General features: G+C 52.8%; 2 protein-coding genes across 9 annotated transcripts in view; one reads left to right on the top strand and one right to left on the bottom strand.

Annotated features, from left to right (window-relative positions):
* The window catches only part of CTNS (cystinosin, lysosomal cystine transporter), a 32,344-nt gene extending 22,091 nt beyond the window's left edge, over positions 1 to 10,253 (bottom strand). For 2 of the 7 annotated variants that reach the window (XR_002724917.1, XM_023184689.1), the window contains exons 1-3: positions 9,901 to 10,253; positions 9,415 to 9,626; positions 6,455 to 6,534 (exon numbers count right to left, since the gene is read on the bottom strand). Coding sequence is in view for 5 of the 7 variants with exons in the window: in XM_023184689.1 (XP_023040457.1) it covers positions 6,455 to 6,515 (61 nt within the window). In the remaining 2 variants the exon portion in view is untranslated. Of the gene's footprint in view, positions 1 to 6,454; positions 6,535 to 6,699; positions 6,761 to 9,414; positions 9,627 to 9,846 lie in introns of all 7 variants that reach the window. The other 5 variants (XM_023184686.1, XM_023184685.1, XM_023184687.1 and 2 more) reach the window with 5 other exon arrangements.
* Positions 851 to 11,520, top strand: part of SHPK (sedoheptulokinase) — a 36,573-nt gene continuing 25,903 nt past the window's right edge. The window contains exons 1-2 of one of the 2 annotated variants that reach the window (XM_026449106.2): positions 851 to 985; positions 7,763 to 8,164. Coding sequence is in view for 1 of the 2 variants with exons in the window: in XM_026449103.1 (XP_026304888.1) it covers positions 10,557 to 10,721 (165 nt within the window). In the remaining variant the exon portion in view is untranslated. Of the gene's footprint in view, positions 986 to 7,762; positions 8,165 to 10,474; positions 10,722 to 11,520 lie in introns of those variants that run through there. The other variant, XM_026449103.1, reaches the window with a different exon arrangement.

Below are 11,520 nucleotides of genomic sequence, written 5' to 3'. Positions count from 1 at the left end.
AGACCCTGTCACTCAGACCCCTCAAAGGCTGCTAGTAGCCCTGGTTCCCCAACCCAGACCCCATCACTCAGACCCCTCAAAGGAAGATGAATTGAGATCTGAAATTTTAGATGCTTGGGTTGGAAGGAAACTTTTTTTTTTTTTTGAGACAGAGTCTCGCTCTGTTGCCCAGGCTGGAGTGCAGTGGCATGATCTTTCCTCACTGCAACCTCCACCTCCTGGGTTCGTGATTCTCCTGTCTCAGCCTTCCAAGTAGCTGGAATTACAGGCATGCGGCACCACATCTGGCTAATGTTTGTATTTTTAGTAGAGACGAGGTTTCACCATGTTGGCCAGGCTGGTCTTGAACTCCTGACCTCAGGTGATCTGCCTGCCTCGGCCTCCCAAAGTGCTGGGATTACAGGCGTGAGCCACCGCATCTGGCCCGGAAGGAAACTTAAAGTTACCCAATTCGACCTCTGATTCTCCGCCTTGATACTCCTCCCTCGTAGTTTCTCTTCCTCTGTGATCTCATCTCCTCTAAGGAGATCACAGCCTGAAGCTTGCCCTCCCAAGCCAGGCTCTGCTACCTGGAGCCTCTCAGACCCTGAGAGCTGCCTTCTTCATACTCAGCACATGTGAATGCAGATGGAAGCTCTGTCCCAAGTCTGCAGGTCCCCACAGTCCACAATCTCCAGTCCCCTGCTGGCTGGCTGGGCTCCTCAGAACAGGATGTCCCCGGGCCCTTGCAGAAGCCCAGCTGCTGTGGCGACTCTGCCCTTCTTTTTCAGGCTCATTGTTCTGAGGTCATTCCGAGGCTTTCTTCTGTGCCTGAGTAGATGGGACTTCCTGTGCCGCCAGTTCAATTCTGCCTAGAGCTGAGGACCATGCCAGATAAGCAAGTCCCAGAACCAGCCACTGCTCAGGACAGGATGCTGAAAGTGATGCCAGGCGGCCAGCCAGACCCTGGATCCCTAGGGCTCTGCCAGAGGTAGTGGAGGTTGAGGTGAGTAGGAGATCTACATGGCCACAGAGCTCCTACAATCTTTGCATTATAACATAGGAGGTTGAGGGCTGGGCACGGTGGCTCACATCTGTAATCCTAGCACTTTGGGAGGCCGAGGTGGGTGGATCACCTGAGGTCAGGAGTTGGAGACCAGACTGGCCAACATGGCGAAACTCTGTCTCTACCAAAAAGACAAAAAATTAGGCCGGGCACGGTGGCTCACACCTGTAATCCCAGCACTTTGGGAGGCCAAGGCGGGTGGATCACGAGGTCAGGAGATCGAGACCATCCTGGCTAACACAGTGAAAACCCACCTCTACTAAAAATACAAAAAATTAGCTGGGCGTGATGGCAGGCAGCTGTAGTCCCAGCTACTCGGGAGGCTGAGGCAGGAGAATCACTTGAACCCAGGAAGCGGAGGTTGCAATGAGCTGAGATTGCGCCACTGCACTCCAGCCTGGGTGACAGAGTGAGACTCCGTCTCAACAAAATAAAAATAAAAAAAAATAAAAAATAAAAAAATAAAAAAAAAAAATAAAATAAAATATAAAATAAAATATAAAATAAAATAAAATATAAAATAAAATAAAATAAAAGGAGTTTGTGAACTCTCCAAGAACCAGACCAGAGAATGTTTATTTCCTCTTTCTTTAGCACCACAGAAAACTGAGGTGCTCAGCAACTCAGATATTGGGCTTCAAAGTCACACAGTTCCATTCTGGCTCTGAAACTTCCTAGCTGTGTGACCATGGGTAAGGTGCTTACCCTCTCTGAGCCTCCATTTCCTTATCTGTACAATGGGGAGAATACCAAGACCTATCTAACCAAGTCATTGTGAAGATAAAATGTAGCGACGCTTGTAACATGTTTTCCACAAAGCCCAGATGTTAATAATTGTTACTATTATTATTTTTATCACGTGCTAACTGCAGGACATTTTTTTAGCCCAAGGTGGGAGGCAGTTAGGAAGCTGGCCCCATAAATCTAAAATCTTTACATTGTATCAGAATTACAAAATGAGTCATGATGCCATCCTGAGTTCCTCCTAAAAAGAGTGATCATGGCTCACTGCAGCCTTGACCCCTGCAGGCTCAAGTGATCTTCTCACGGCTGCCGCCTCTTACCTCAGTAGCTAGGACCATAGGCATGCGCCCCCATGCCCAGCTACTTAAAAAAATTTTTTTTGGCCGGGTGAGGTGGCTCACGCCTGTAATCCCAGCATTTTGGGAGGCCGAGGCAGGCAGATCACTTGAGGTCAGGAGTTCAAGACCAGCCTGGCCAATGTGGTGAAACTCTGTCTCTACTGAAAATACAAAAATAAGCCGGGTGTGGTGGCGCACGCCTGTAATCCCAGCTACTTGGGAGGCTGAGGCACTAGAATCGCTTGAACCTGGGAGGCAGAGGTTGCAGTGAACTGAGATCATGCCACATTGCACTCCAGTCTGTGCGACTGAGCGAGAATCCATTTCAAAAAATTTTTTTTTTTTTTTGTAGAGACGGTGTCTCACTATGTTGCTTGTGCTGGTGTCAAACTCCTGTGGTCAAGTGATCCTCCCTCTTTGGCCTCCCAGTGTTGGCATTACAGGTATGAGCCACCATGCTTGGCCAGGTTTTTAAAATTAATTCTTTTTTTTTTTTTTTTTGAGATGGAGTCTCGCTCTGTGGCCCAGGCTGGAGTGCAGTGGCCGGATCTCGGCTCACTGCAAGCTCCGCCTCCCAGGTTTACGCCATTCTCCTGCCTCAGCCTCCCAAGTAACTGGGACTACAGGGGCCCGCCACCTACCCCGGCTAGTTTTTTTGTATTTTCTTAGTAGAGACGGGGTTTCACTGTGTTAGCCAGGATGGTCTCGATCTCCTGATCTCGTGATCCGCCCGTCTTGGCCTCCCAAAATGCTGGGATTACAGGCTTGAGCCACCGCGCCCGGCAAAATTAATTCTTATAGGCCTCTCTCCCACTCTCCGCCTACCCAATACCAGGTACTCTGCTATACTCTTAGCACCCATTTTCGAATTATTACAGAAGTGAGAGGTAGGCATTATTATTCCTGTTTTACATTTCAGGAAACTGAGCATTGTAAGAGGACAGGTTTCTTGCCCACACAGCTTGAAAATGGTGAGGGCAGGATTCAAACTTAGGCCTGTCCAGTCCAAAGCCCAGGTTCTTGCCATGAGGCTGCACTGCCTCAAGATTCCACCCAGAGAAGTCAGAGACAGACAGCTCTGAAGGCCAGTCATCTCCTCCGTGGTCCTTAATAATGACTACCCAAAGCAAAGAGAAGAAACAGCAAGGGCAGAATGAGGCTGGAGATTCAATTCCAGTGACTTGATTTCATGGTGGCTTCTGTTCTTCTTTCCTTTTTTCTTTTTGAGATGGGGAATTGCTCTGTTGCCCAGGTTGGAGTGCAATGCTGTGATCTCAGCTCACTGCAACCTCTGCCTCCCGGGTTCAAGCGATTCTCCTGCCTCAGCCTCCTGATTAGCTGGGCTTACAGAAGCACGCCACCATGTCCAGCTAATTTTGTATTTTTAGTAGAGACGGGGTTTCACCATGTTGGCCAGGCTGGTCTCGAACTCCTGACCTCAAGAGATCCACCCACCTTGGCCTTCCAAAGTGCTGGGATTACAGGCATGAGCTACAGCGCCTGGCCCATTCTTCTTTTCTAATGGCATTCAGGAAAGGAGGCAAAGTGATCTCATGCAGCGGGGATCCTATGCAGGTCCCAGCTTTGTTACCTTCTAGCTGTGTGACTTTGGGGAAGCCTTCTACCTTCTCTGGGCCTATTTCCCCTCTGGGGAACTGGAGTGGTGGTAGCTGGATTTTCTGTTTTTCTCTTAGGGGAGCGTATTAGCTTTCCTAATGGGGCTTTAAGGTGTATGTGTGAACAACCAGGCACGCGAGTGCACACACACGCCCGGGCACACGCACACGCCTGGCCACACGTACACGCACACACACACCTGGGCCCATGCACACGCCTGGCCACATGTACTTGCGCGCGCACACATGCGCACGCACAAACACACGCCCAGGCACATGCACACGCCTGGCCACACGTACTCGCGCATGCACACACATGCCCGGGCCCACGCACACGCCTGGCCACACGTACTCAAGTGCGCACACACACGCGCGTGCACACATACACGCTCCAGCCTCAGTCTCACAAAGTCTGACCCTGGAGGGCGGGGAAGGGGTTCCAAAACACCAGGCTCCAGGGTCTGAAAGACCCGCCTTTCCACGAAATTGCTCATCCACAAGGTGTGGCTACAAACAAACATTGCTGATCGTTTAACAAACCTGGAAGAGATGATCACGTGACCACTGTTTCCTCTGCGATGCAAGAGGCCAGATAACTGCAGTGGTGCTAGGCTCTGGGGAGACCTCTGCAGGATTTGTGTGGTTTGTCAGGGTTCACTTGAAATGGGAATTTAAGATGTATCTGGGCCAGGCACAGCGGCTCACGCCTGTAATCCCAGCACTTTGGGAGGCCGAGGCAGGTGAACCACGAGGTCAGGAGTTCGAAACCAGGCTGGCCAACATGGTGAAACCCCGTCTCTACTAAAAATACAAAAAAATAGCTGGGCGTAGTTGCGGGCACTTGTAATCCCAGCTACTCGGGAGGCTGAGGCAGGAGAATTGCTTGAACCAGGGAGATGGAGGTTGCGGTGGGCTGAGATCGTGCCACTGCACCCCAGCCCCAGCGACAGAGTGAGACTGTCTCAAAACAAAAAGAAGTATCTGATTTTTGTATTTGACCCAACAGGCAAGCTGAGGATGAAATGAATGGGCCCGGCATCCTGGAAGTGCTAAACACGGCTCTTTATGGAAGGAATTCCAGAGATGTTTTGGGCAGTAGGAGAATTGCTAGAAGGGCACGGGTCTCAAAGAGGCCTGCGCTGAAGGTCAGTCCTCCTACAAGGACGTGTAAACTCCATCCCAGCCTGTGTTCCAAGTGACCCCTAGCCCTGCGGGGCTGTTGCACCTTGTTCCTCAGCCCCTCTCTAAGGGACAGGTTTTTTCATCTTACAAGGGGACGCTGGGCAGACTCCTCAGATGATCTGTGCCTGGCAGAACCAGGTACAACAGGGTGGCCACCTCTTCTGCTTTCCCGCTATTTCCCAGGACCCAGGATTCCCTCTGTGAGGTCCACAGGCAGGGACATAAGCCATTATTCTTTTTTTTTCAGGGGTGGGACAGAGTCTTGCTCTGTCATCAGGCTGCAGTGTAGTGGCACAGTCTTAGCTCACTGCAACCTCTGGCTTCTGGGTTCAAGCAATTCTTCTTCCTCGGCCTCCGGAGTAGCTGGGACTACAGGCGCCCGCCATCATGCCCAGCTAATTTTTGTATTTTTTTTTTTTTTTTTTTTAGTAGAGATGGGGTTTCACCATGTTGGCCAGCATGGTCTCAATCTCCTGACCTTGTGATCCGCCCACCTTGGCCTCCCAAAGTGCTGGGATTATAGGTATGAGCCACCGCACGTGGCCTTCTTATTTTTTTTCAAGTCAGGGTCTCACTCTGTTGCCCAGGCTGGAGTGAAGTGGTGTGATCATAACTCATTGTAGCCTTGACCTCCTGGGCTCAGGTGATCTTCCTGCCTCAGCTTCCCAAGTAGCTGGGACTATAGGCATGAGCCACTGCACACAGCTAAGTTTTAAAAATTATTTTTTAATAGAGATGGGGTTTCACTACGTTGCCCAGGTTGGTCTCAAACTCCTGGCCTCAACAGATCTTCCTGCTTCGGCCTCCCAAAGCTCTGGGATTATAGGTGTGAAGAGCCACTGCTCCAGCCTGAGCCAGTCTTTAAGATATTATCCCAGGTTGTTGGGGCTCTACAGTTTGACTTTGAGAATCAGCTGCGTAGTCTGACTTTAAGAACCAACTGTTCACTTTGATGATACAGGAAAGGTACAGAGATACCAGGGCAGAAGGCCAATTATTTGTGGAACTATCTGGCTCTTTGCCAAACACCTGGATCCCAGACCTGGGTCTGCTCCACCACCCCAGGGGTCACACGGCTGAGGGGCAAACACAGACATGTGGTCTGACTGGTACTAAACCCTTGGCAAAAAACAGATCAGATGACTACTTCCTCTAGCCACCATTTCCCTCTTTACAAAGTTGACATGTCATTTCTAAACTTACCACATTTCTCGGCCGGGCGTGGTGGCTCAAGCCTGTAATCCCAGCACTTTGGGAGGCCAAGACGGGTGGATCACGAGGTCAGGAGATCGAGACCATCCTGGCTAACACAGTGAAACCCCGTCTCTACTAAAAACTACAAAAAACTAGCCGGGCGAGGTGGCGGCGCCTGTAGTCCCAGCTACTCGGGAGGCTGAGGCCGGAGAATGGCGTGAACCCAGGAGGCGGAGCTTGCAGTGAGCTGAGATCCGGCCACAGCACTCCAGCCCGGGTGACAGAGCGAGACTCCGTCTCAAAAAAAAAATAAAAATAAAAAAAAATAAACTTACCACATTTCTCTACGAGCTTCAGGGGAAAAAGGATAAAAATAGCCAGCCAATTCCTTATCATGTTTCCCGATTTCTCAGAACTAGGAAGAAAAATAGCGAGAGTTCAGGTGAATGTCGAATCAGCTCAGCTCCCTATAGACGATCTGCCCTCTGGAGCATGTATGGCTCATAAAGGACTCCCACTTGCAGCTCTGACCTCAGGGCTTTGCATCACAGCCTCAGAGGGCCACCCAGAGAGGACTTACCTTTCTTTGATACACGGGGAAACGGGTTCAGGGAGCCAAATGGGTTCTGTAAAGTGCCCCCCTGTGGAAGTGAACAAAGACCAGAATTTTTCCCTCCTCAACTGCTTTTAGCAAAAACTTAGTTAGCAGAAAGAAAGGATGCAATTTTACTGGCTTGAGATTTTTTTTCTCCAAAAGTTGTTAAAATTGTGGTCAGATATTTGACATTGTGAACCTGTAAACCTCAAGGAAATTAGTTTCCTTTCCTGTCCTGGGATAAGAGTCTAAGTGTTGATGACACCAACTGACCCTTAAGACTTAAAAAAAAATTTTTTTTAATATACATATTAAAATTTTTTTTTTTTTTTTTGGAGACAGAGTCTTGCTCTGTTGCCCAGGGTGGAGTGCAGTGGTGTGAACTCAGTTCACTGAAACCTTCCCTGCTGGGTTCAAGCAATTCTCCTGCTTCAGCCTCCTGAGTAGCTGGGATTACAGGTGCCCGCCACCATGCCCAGCTAACTTTTGTATTTTTAGTAGAGATGGAGTTTCGCCACGTTGGCCAGGCTGGTCTCGAACTGCTGACCTCAAGTGATCTGCCCGCCTCAGCCTCCCAAAGTGCTGGGGTTACAGGTGTGAGCCACTGCGCCTGTCAAGACTTTATTTGACAAGTGTCACTATTTCAGGACTGGCTGGGGTCATTCACAAGGAGGACTCAGGGAGGGATGAGCCCCAGAGCAACTCCTTGGTTTAGTGTGGACGATGGGGAGCTGCATTCCTGTAACCCCAACACACAGCAGGTGAACCGTGGGGTAAGAGCAAGCAGGCTGGCATGGATTTCTGTAGCTTGGTCTCTACGCTGCCTCAGTACACAGTGCTCAGGTCCTCCCACGCTGCCAGCCTCCTGGGGCTCCTGCAAACTGTGGCGAGCTCTGGGTAAGGTCTGTATGCAGAGATCCCTGTTCCTACTCTGATTTCAGTTTCCCCAAGGCTTCCAGCATCTCCTGACAACTCCCTTACATACTCCTCAAGAAGTCTCCCTGGCTGCTCCAGCTGTCTGACCTCTGTTGGCTCCTGTCTCCTCCAGGGTTCTCTCTTCGGCTGCTGCAGCTCTGCCTCATCTGAGACCCTTCCCACGGGCCAGGAATGACGCCCCACCCACGCTCTGGCCTCCCCTGGGGTCCTTGTCCTTGGCGCTGGATTCCTGTGCTCTGAGCTTGGAGGAATTGCCCTCCTGTGTGTATGGAATGACCACAGGCCTCCGTCTCACTCTTGCTGCTCTCCACTCCTCATACCTGCCCTGTGACCTCAAGTTCGGGATTCAGTTTGTTGCCCCGGGCACAGTCTGGTTTTTCTCCAGAAATTAGATGCAGAATCAGGCCTAACCAGCTTCTCAAACTCACAGACTTGGTCAGCAAATATCCCCAAGCCTCAAAGGCTGAGACACCTGGAGGAACGATGCCAGCAGAGACAAAAACGATATTGAGAGGTAAGTCAATTAAAATGTTAAAAAACATCAGATTAGGCTGAGCGCAGTGGCTCGTGCCTGTAATCCTAGCACTTTGGAAGGCAGAGGCAGTTGGATCACTTGAGGTCAGGAGTTCGAGACCAGCCTGGCCAACATGGCAAAACCACGTCTCTACTAAAAATCTGAAAATTAGCTGGGCGTGGTGGCATGTGCCTGTAATCCCAGCTACTTGGGAGGCTGAGGCAGGAGAATTGCTTAAACCCGGGAGGCGGAGGTTGTGGTGAGCCGAGGTTGCACCATTACACTCCAGCCTGGGTGATAAGAGTGAAACTCCATCTCAAAAACAAACAAAAAAAAACAGATTGATAATTACATAAAACTAGTGGCTTGTGAAAGCTACAAGATAGAAATGAAGTATTTCCTGACCATGGGCTCTGGTGTGCCCTTCCTATGTAAGTTCTAACAGTTGTCCAGGCCTCATTCAGATGTCACGTTTCACCCATTCAGTCCCTTCCCAGGAGCAACCTGGGGCTATGGGTCTCCTGTGGCAGCTCCTCTCTGCCAGGTATGAGTTAGTCCTGTCCTCGTTCTATGACCTGGAACTCCCTGGGTCTCCTGCTTTTGGAGAGGGTATACAAATAGTGGTAGGGCTGTGTACACTGGAGACAGGTTTGAACCTGGGTTCGCGTTTATTATGTGACCGTGTGGTGCCAAACAGGGATGGTGGTAACTACCTCATAGGACTTAAATGAGGAGATGTAAAGCATGCATTGTCAAGTGGGACTAAAATTGGCTGGGGGTAGGCTGGGCGTGGTGGCTCACGCCTGTCATCCCAGCACTTTGGGAGGCCGAGGTGGGCAGATCACCTGAGGTCAGGAGTTCGAGACCAGCCTGGCCAACATGGTGACTCCCCGTCCCTACTAAAAATACAAAAATTAGCTGGGCGTGGTGGCTCGGGCCTGTATTCCTAGCTACTTGGGAGGCTGAGGTAGGAGAATCACTTGAACCCGGAAGGCGGAGGTTGCAGTGAGCTGAGATGGCGCCACCACACTCCAGTCCTGGGTGACAGAGGCTGGAGGCTCCATCTCAAAAAAAAAGAAAAAAAAAAAGACTTGGGGTGGTGGGGGGAGGTGGTGGTGAAAAAAAAACTAGCTATTACAATGGTTTGTGGTCACGTAAACAAATACCCAGTGTACTAGTGGTATTAAATTTTATGGGGGAGGGGTGGGTAGGAATAAGGAGGTTGAGAAACAAGGATATAAAGTGGTTACCTCTGTTGCTTAGGGCGCGTAGCGAGCTCTCACAAAGCACGGTTATCCTCCTCAATGTTACTGGAAGAGGCAGGGCTCAGGAGTCGTCCCTTCGCCCTGAGTGAAGACCCGGAGGGGAGGGTGGGTCTCGTGCTGCTCAGTCCCCCGGAGCCCAGCACTCTGCACGTCAACCCGCGCTCTCGCAAAGGTCCTCTCACCGTCTCCAAAGCAATCTGCAAATTCCCCAACCCAGACCCAGGCGGCAAGTGAGCAGAAGGGAACGGGCTGGGAACGGCACCTACCCCGGCAGCCCGCTGTCCCTGGCTCCGCTGACCAGCGCTCGGGCCCTTCCACCCCGGGGTTGTCCAGTGTCGCGAGGCCAGCACTGGTGGCGGGGAAAGGAGCCCGGCGCGGCTGAGGGCGCTGGACCCCCCGGTAGGCTGCCCCGCTGACCTGCTGTGCCTCAAGGGGCCCGCCTGGGAAACGGGAGGCTGCGTCCGCTCTCACCTGAGCCCCCCCAGCTCGGGGAACCGCCCTCAGGGGACGCAGGAGGCTCGCCAGGTGCCGGTCTGGAATGCACCGTGTTCCCCGGCCCGGCTAGACTTTGGGAGAGGCGGGTCCGCTGTCACCTGACCTCTGCCACCTGACTCGTGGGGTCCGATCTCGGCGAGATGCGCTCTGGGAGTTGTAGTTTCCACGCGTCTTGGCCGGAGAAAGCGCAGCTGGGTCGGGTCGGGGCGCAGGGATGGGGGCTTTGGCGTGAGGGAGGATGAGGCCGCTGCCAGTGACACAGAAGCTCTCGGAGCCGCCAGCGTTTCCCGGCTGGTTAGCGGAGCTCAGACAGCCCTCCAGTGGGCGGAAACCAGAGTCCTGCGGGGCGGGGCCCCCTTTAGGTCCCGCCTTCTGTCGCTTCTCCGGCTATAGTTGGGGCCTGCCGCGAGGGTTGCGTGGAAACCCGCCTACCCCGGCCAATGGGGAGACGAGGAACCTCCATGTAGCTGAAAGATTGGCTCGCCTTTCCCGGCCAATGGGAAGACGAGAAACCTCCATGTGGCTGAAAGATTGGCAGGCAACTCCCCGCCCCTGCCCCACCCTCCTGAGTGAGAGCCGCGGACCTGTGGGGCCTCTGGCTGCAGACCGGAGCTGTGCGGCTTGGGGAGATAATGGCTGCGCGGCCGATCACCCTCGGCATTGACCTGGGCACCACATCTGTGAAGGCAGCTCTGCTGAGGGCCGCGCCCGACGAACCATCCGGGTTCGCGGTGCTGGCGAGTTGTGCCCGCGCTGCGCGGGCAGAGGCGGCCGAGAGCGCGGGTGCCGGGCCCCAGGTGAGGTAGCGCCCCCGTGCCGCGCCGCCTGCAGGAGCCTCCTGACCACCCTCTTCCACCCCAGGAGGCCTCCCTGACAGCCCTTCCCGCCAGGAAGTGTCTATTGCCGCTTGTCCCCAGCTTCTCCGGGGCCCCTCTGCCTGCAGCAGCTGTGCTCATGATCTCTTAGGTCTGGTCCCACAATCCTTCCCACCTGCTGGGACCGATCCCCGCCCCCCGACTCTCTGGCGTCCTCTGGGGGCCTTGCACTTGGCCCTGGATCACTGTGCACTGTGTCCCCTGACTTTGGAGGAACTGCCCTCCTGTGTGTATGGAATGACCACTCTTGCTGCTCGCCTCCCTCTCAGTCTTGCTGCTCTCCGCTGCTCACACCTGCCCTGTGACCTCAAGGTCAGGATTCAGTTTGTTGCCCAGGGCAGAGTCTGGGTTTTTCCTCCGGAAACCAGATGCCAAATCAGGCCTAACTGGCTCTTGGCTCACTCCACAGAAGCAGAATGCGGACCAAGAAACCCTTGGTCAGCCGGGCGCGCTGGCTCACTCCTGTAATCCCAGCACTTTGGGAGGCCAAGGTGGCGGATCACACGAGGTCGGGAGTTCGAGACCAGCCCAACCAACATGGAGAAAACCCGTCTCTACTAAAAATACAAAAATTGGGCGGGGCGCGGTGGCTCACGCCTGTAATCCTAGCGCTTTGGGAGGCTGAGGCGGGCGGATCATGAGGTCAGAAGATCAAGACTATCCTGGCTAACACAGTGAAACCCCGTCTCTAGTAAAAATACAAAAAATTAGCCGGGCGAGG

The sequence above is a fragment of the Piliocolobus tephrosceles genome, chromosome 16 (genome assembly GCF_002776525.5).
Source record: "Piliocolobus tephrosceles isolate RC106 chromosome 16, ASM277652v3, whole genome shotgun sequence".
Classification (NCBI taxonomy): domain Eukaryota; kingdom Metazoa; phylum Chordata; class Mammalia; order Primates; family Cercopithecidae; genus Piliocolobus; species Piliocolobus tephrosceles.
The sequence above is the reverse complement of the archived record's forward strand: the minus strand, read 5'-3'. Positions and strand labels throughout refer to the sequence as shown.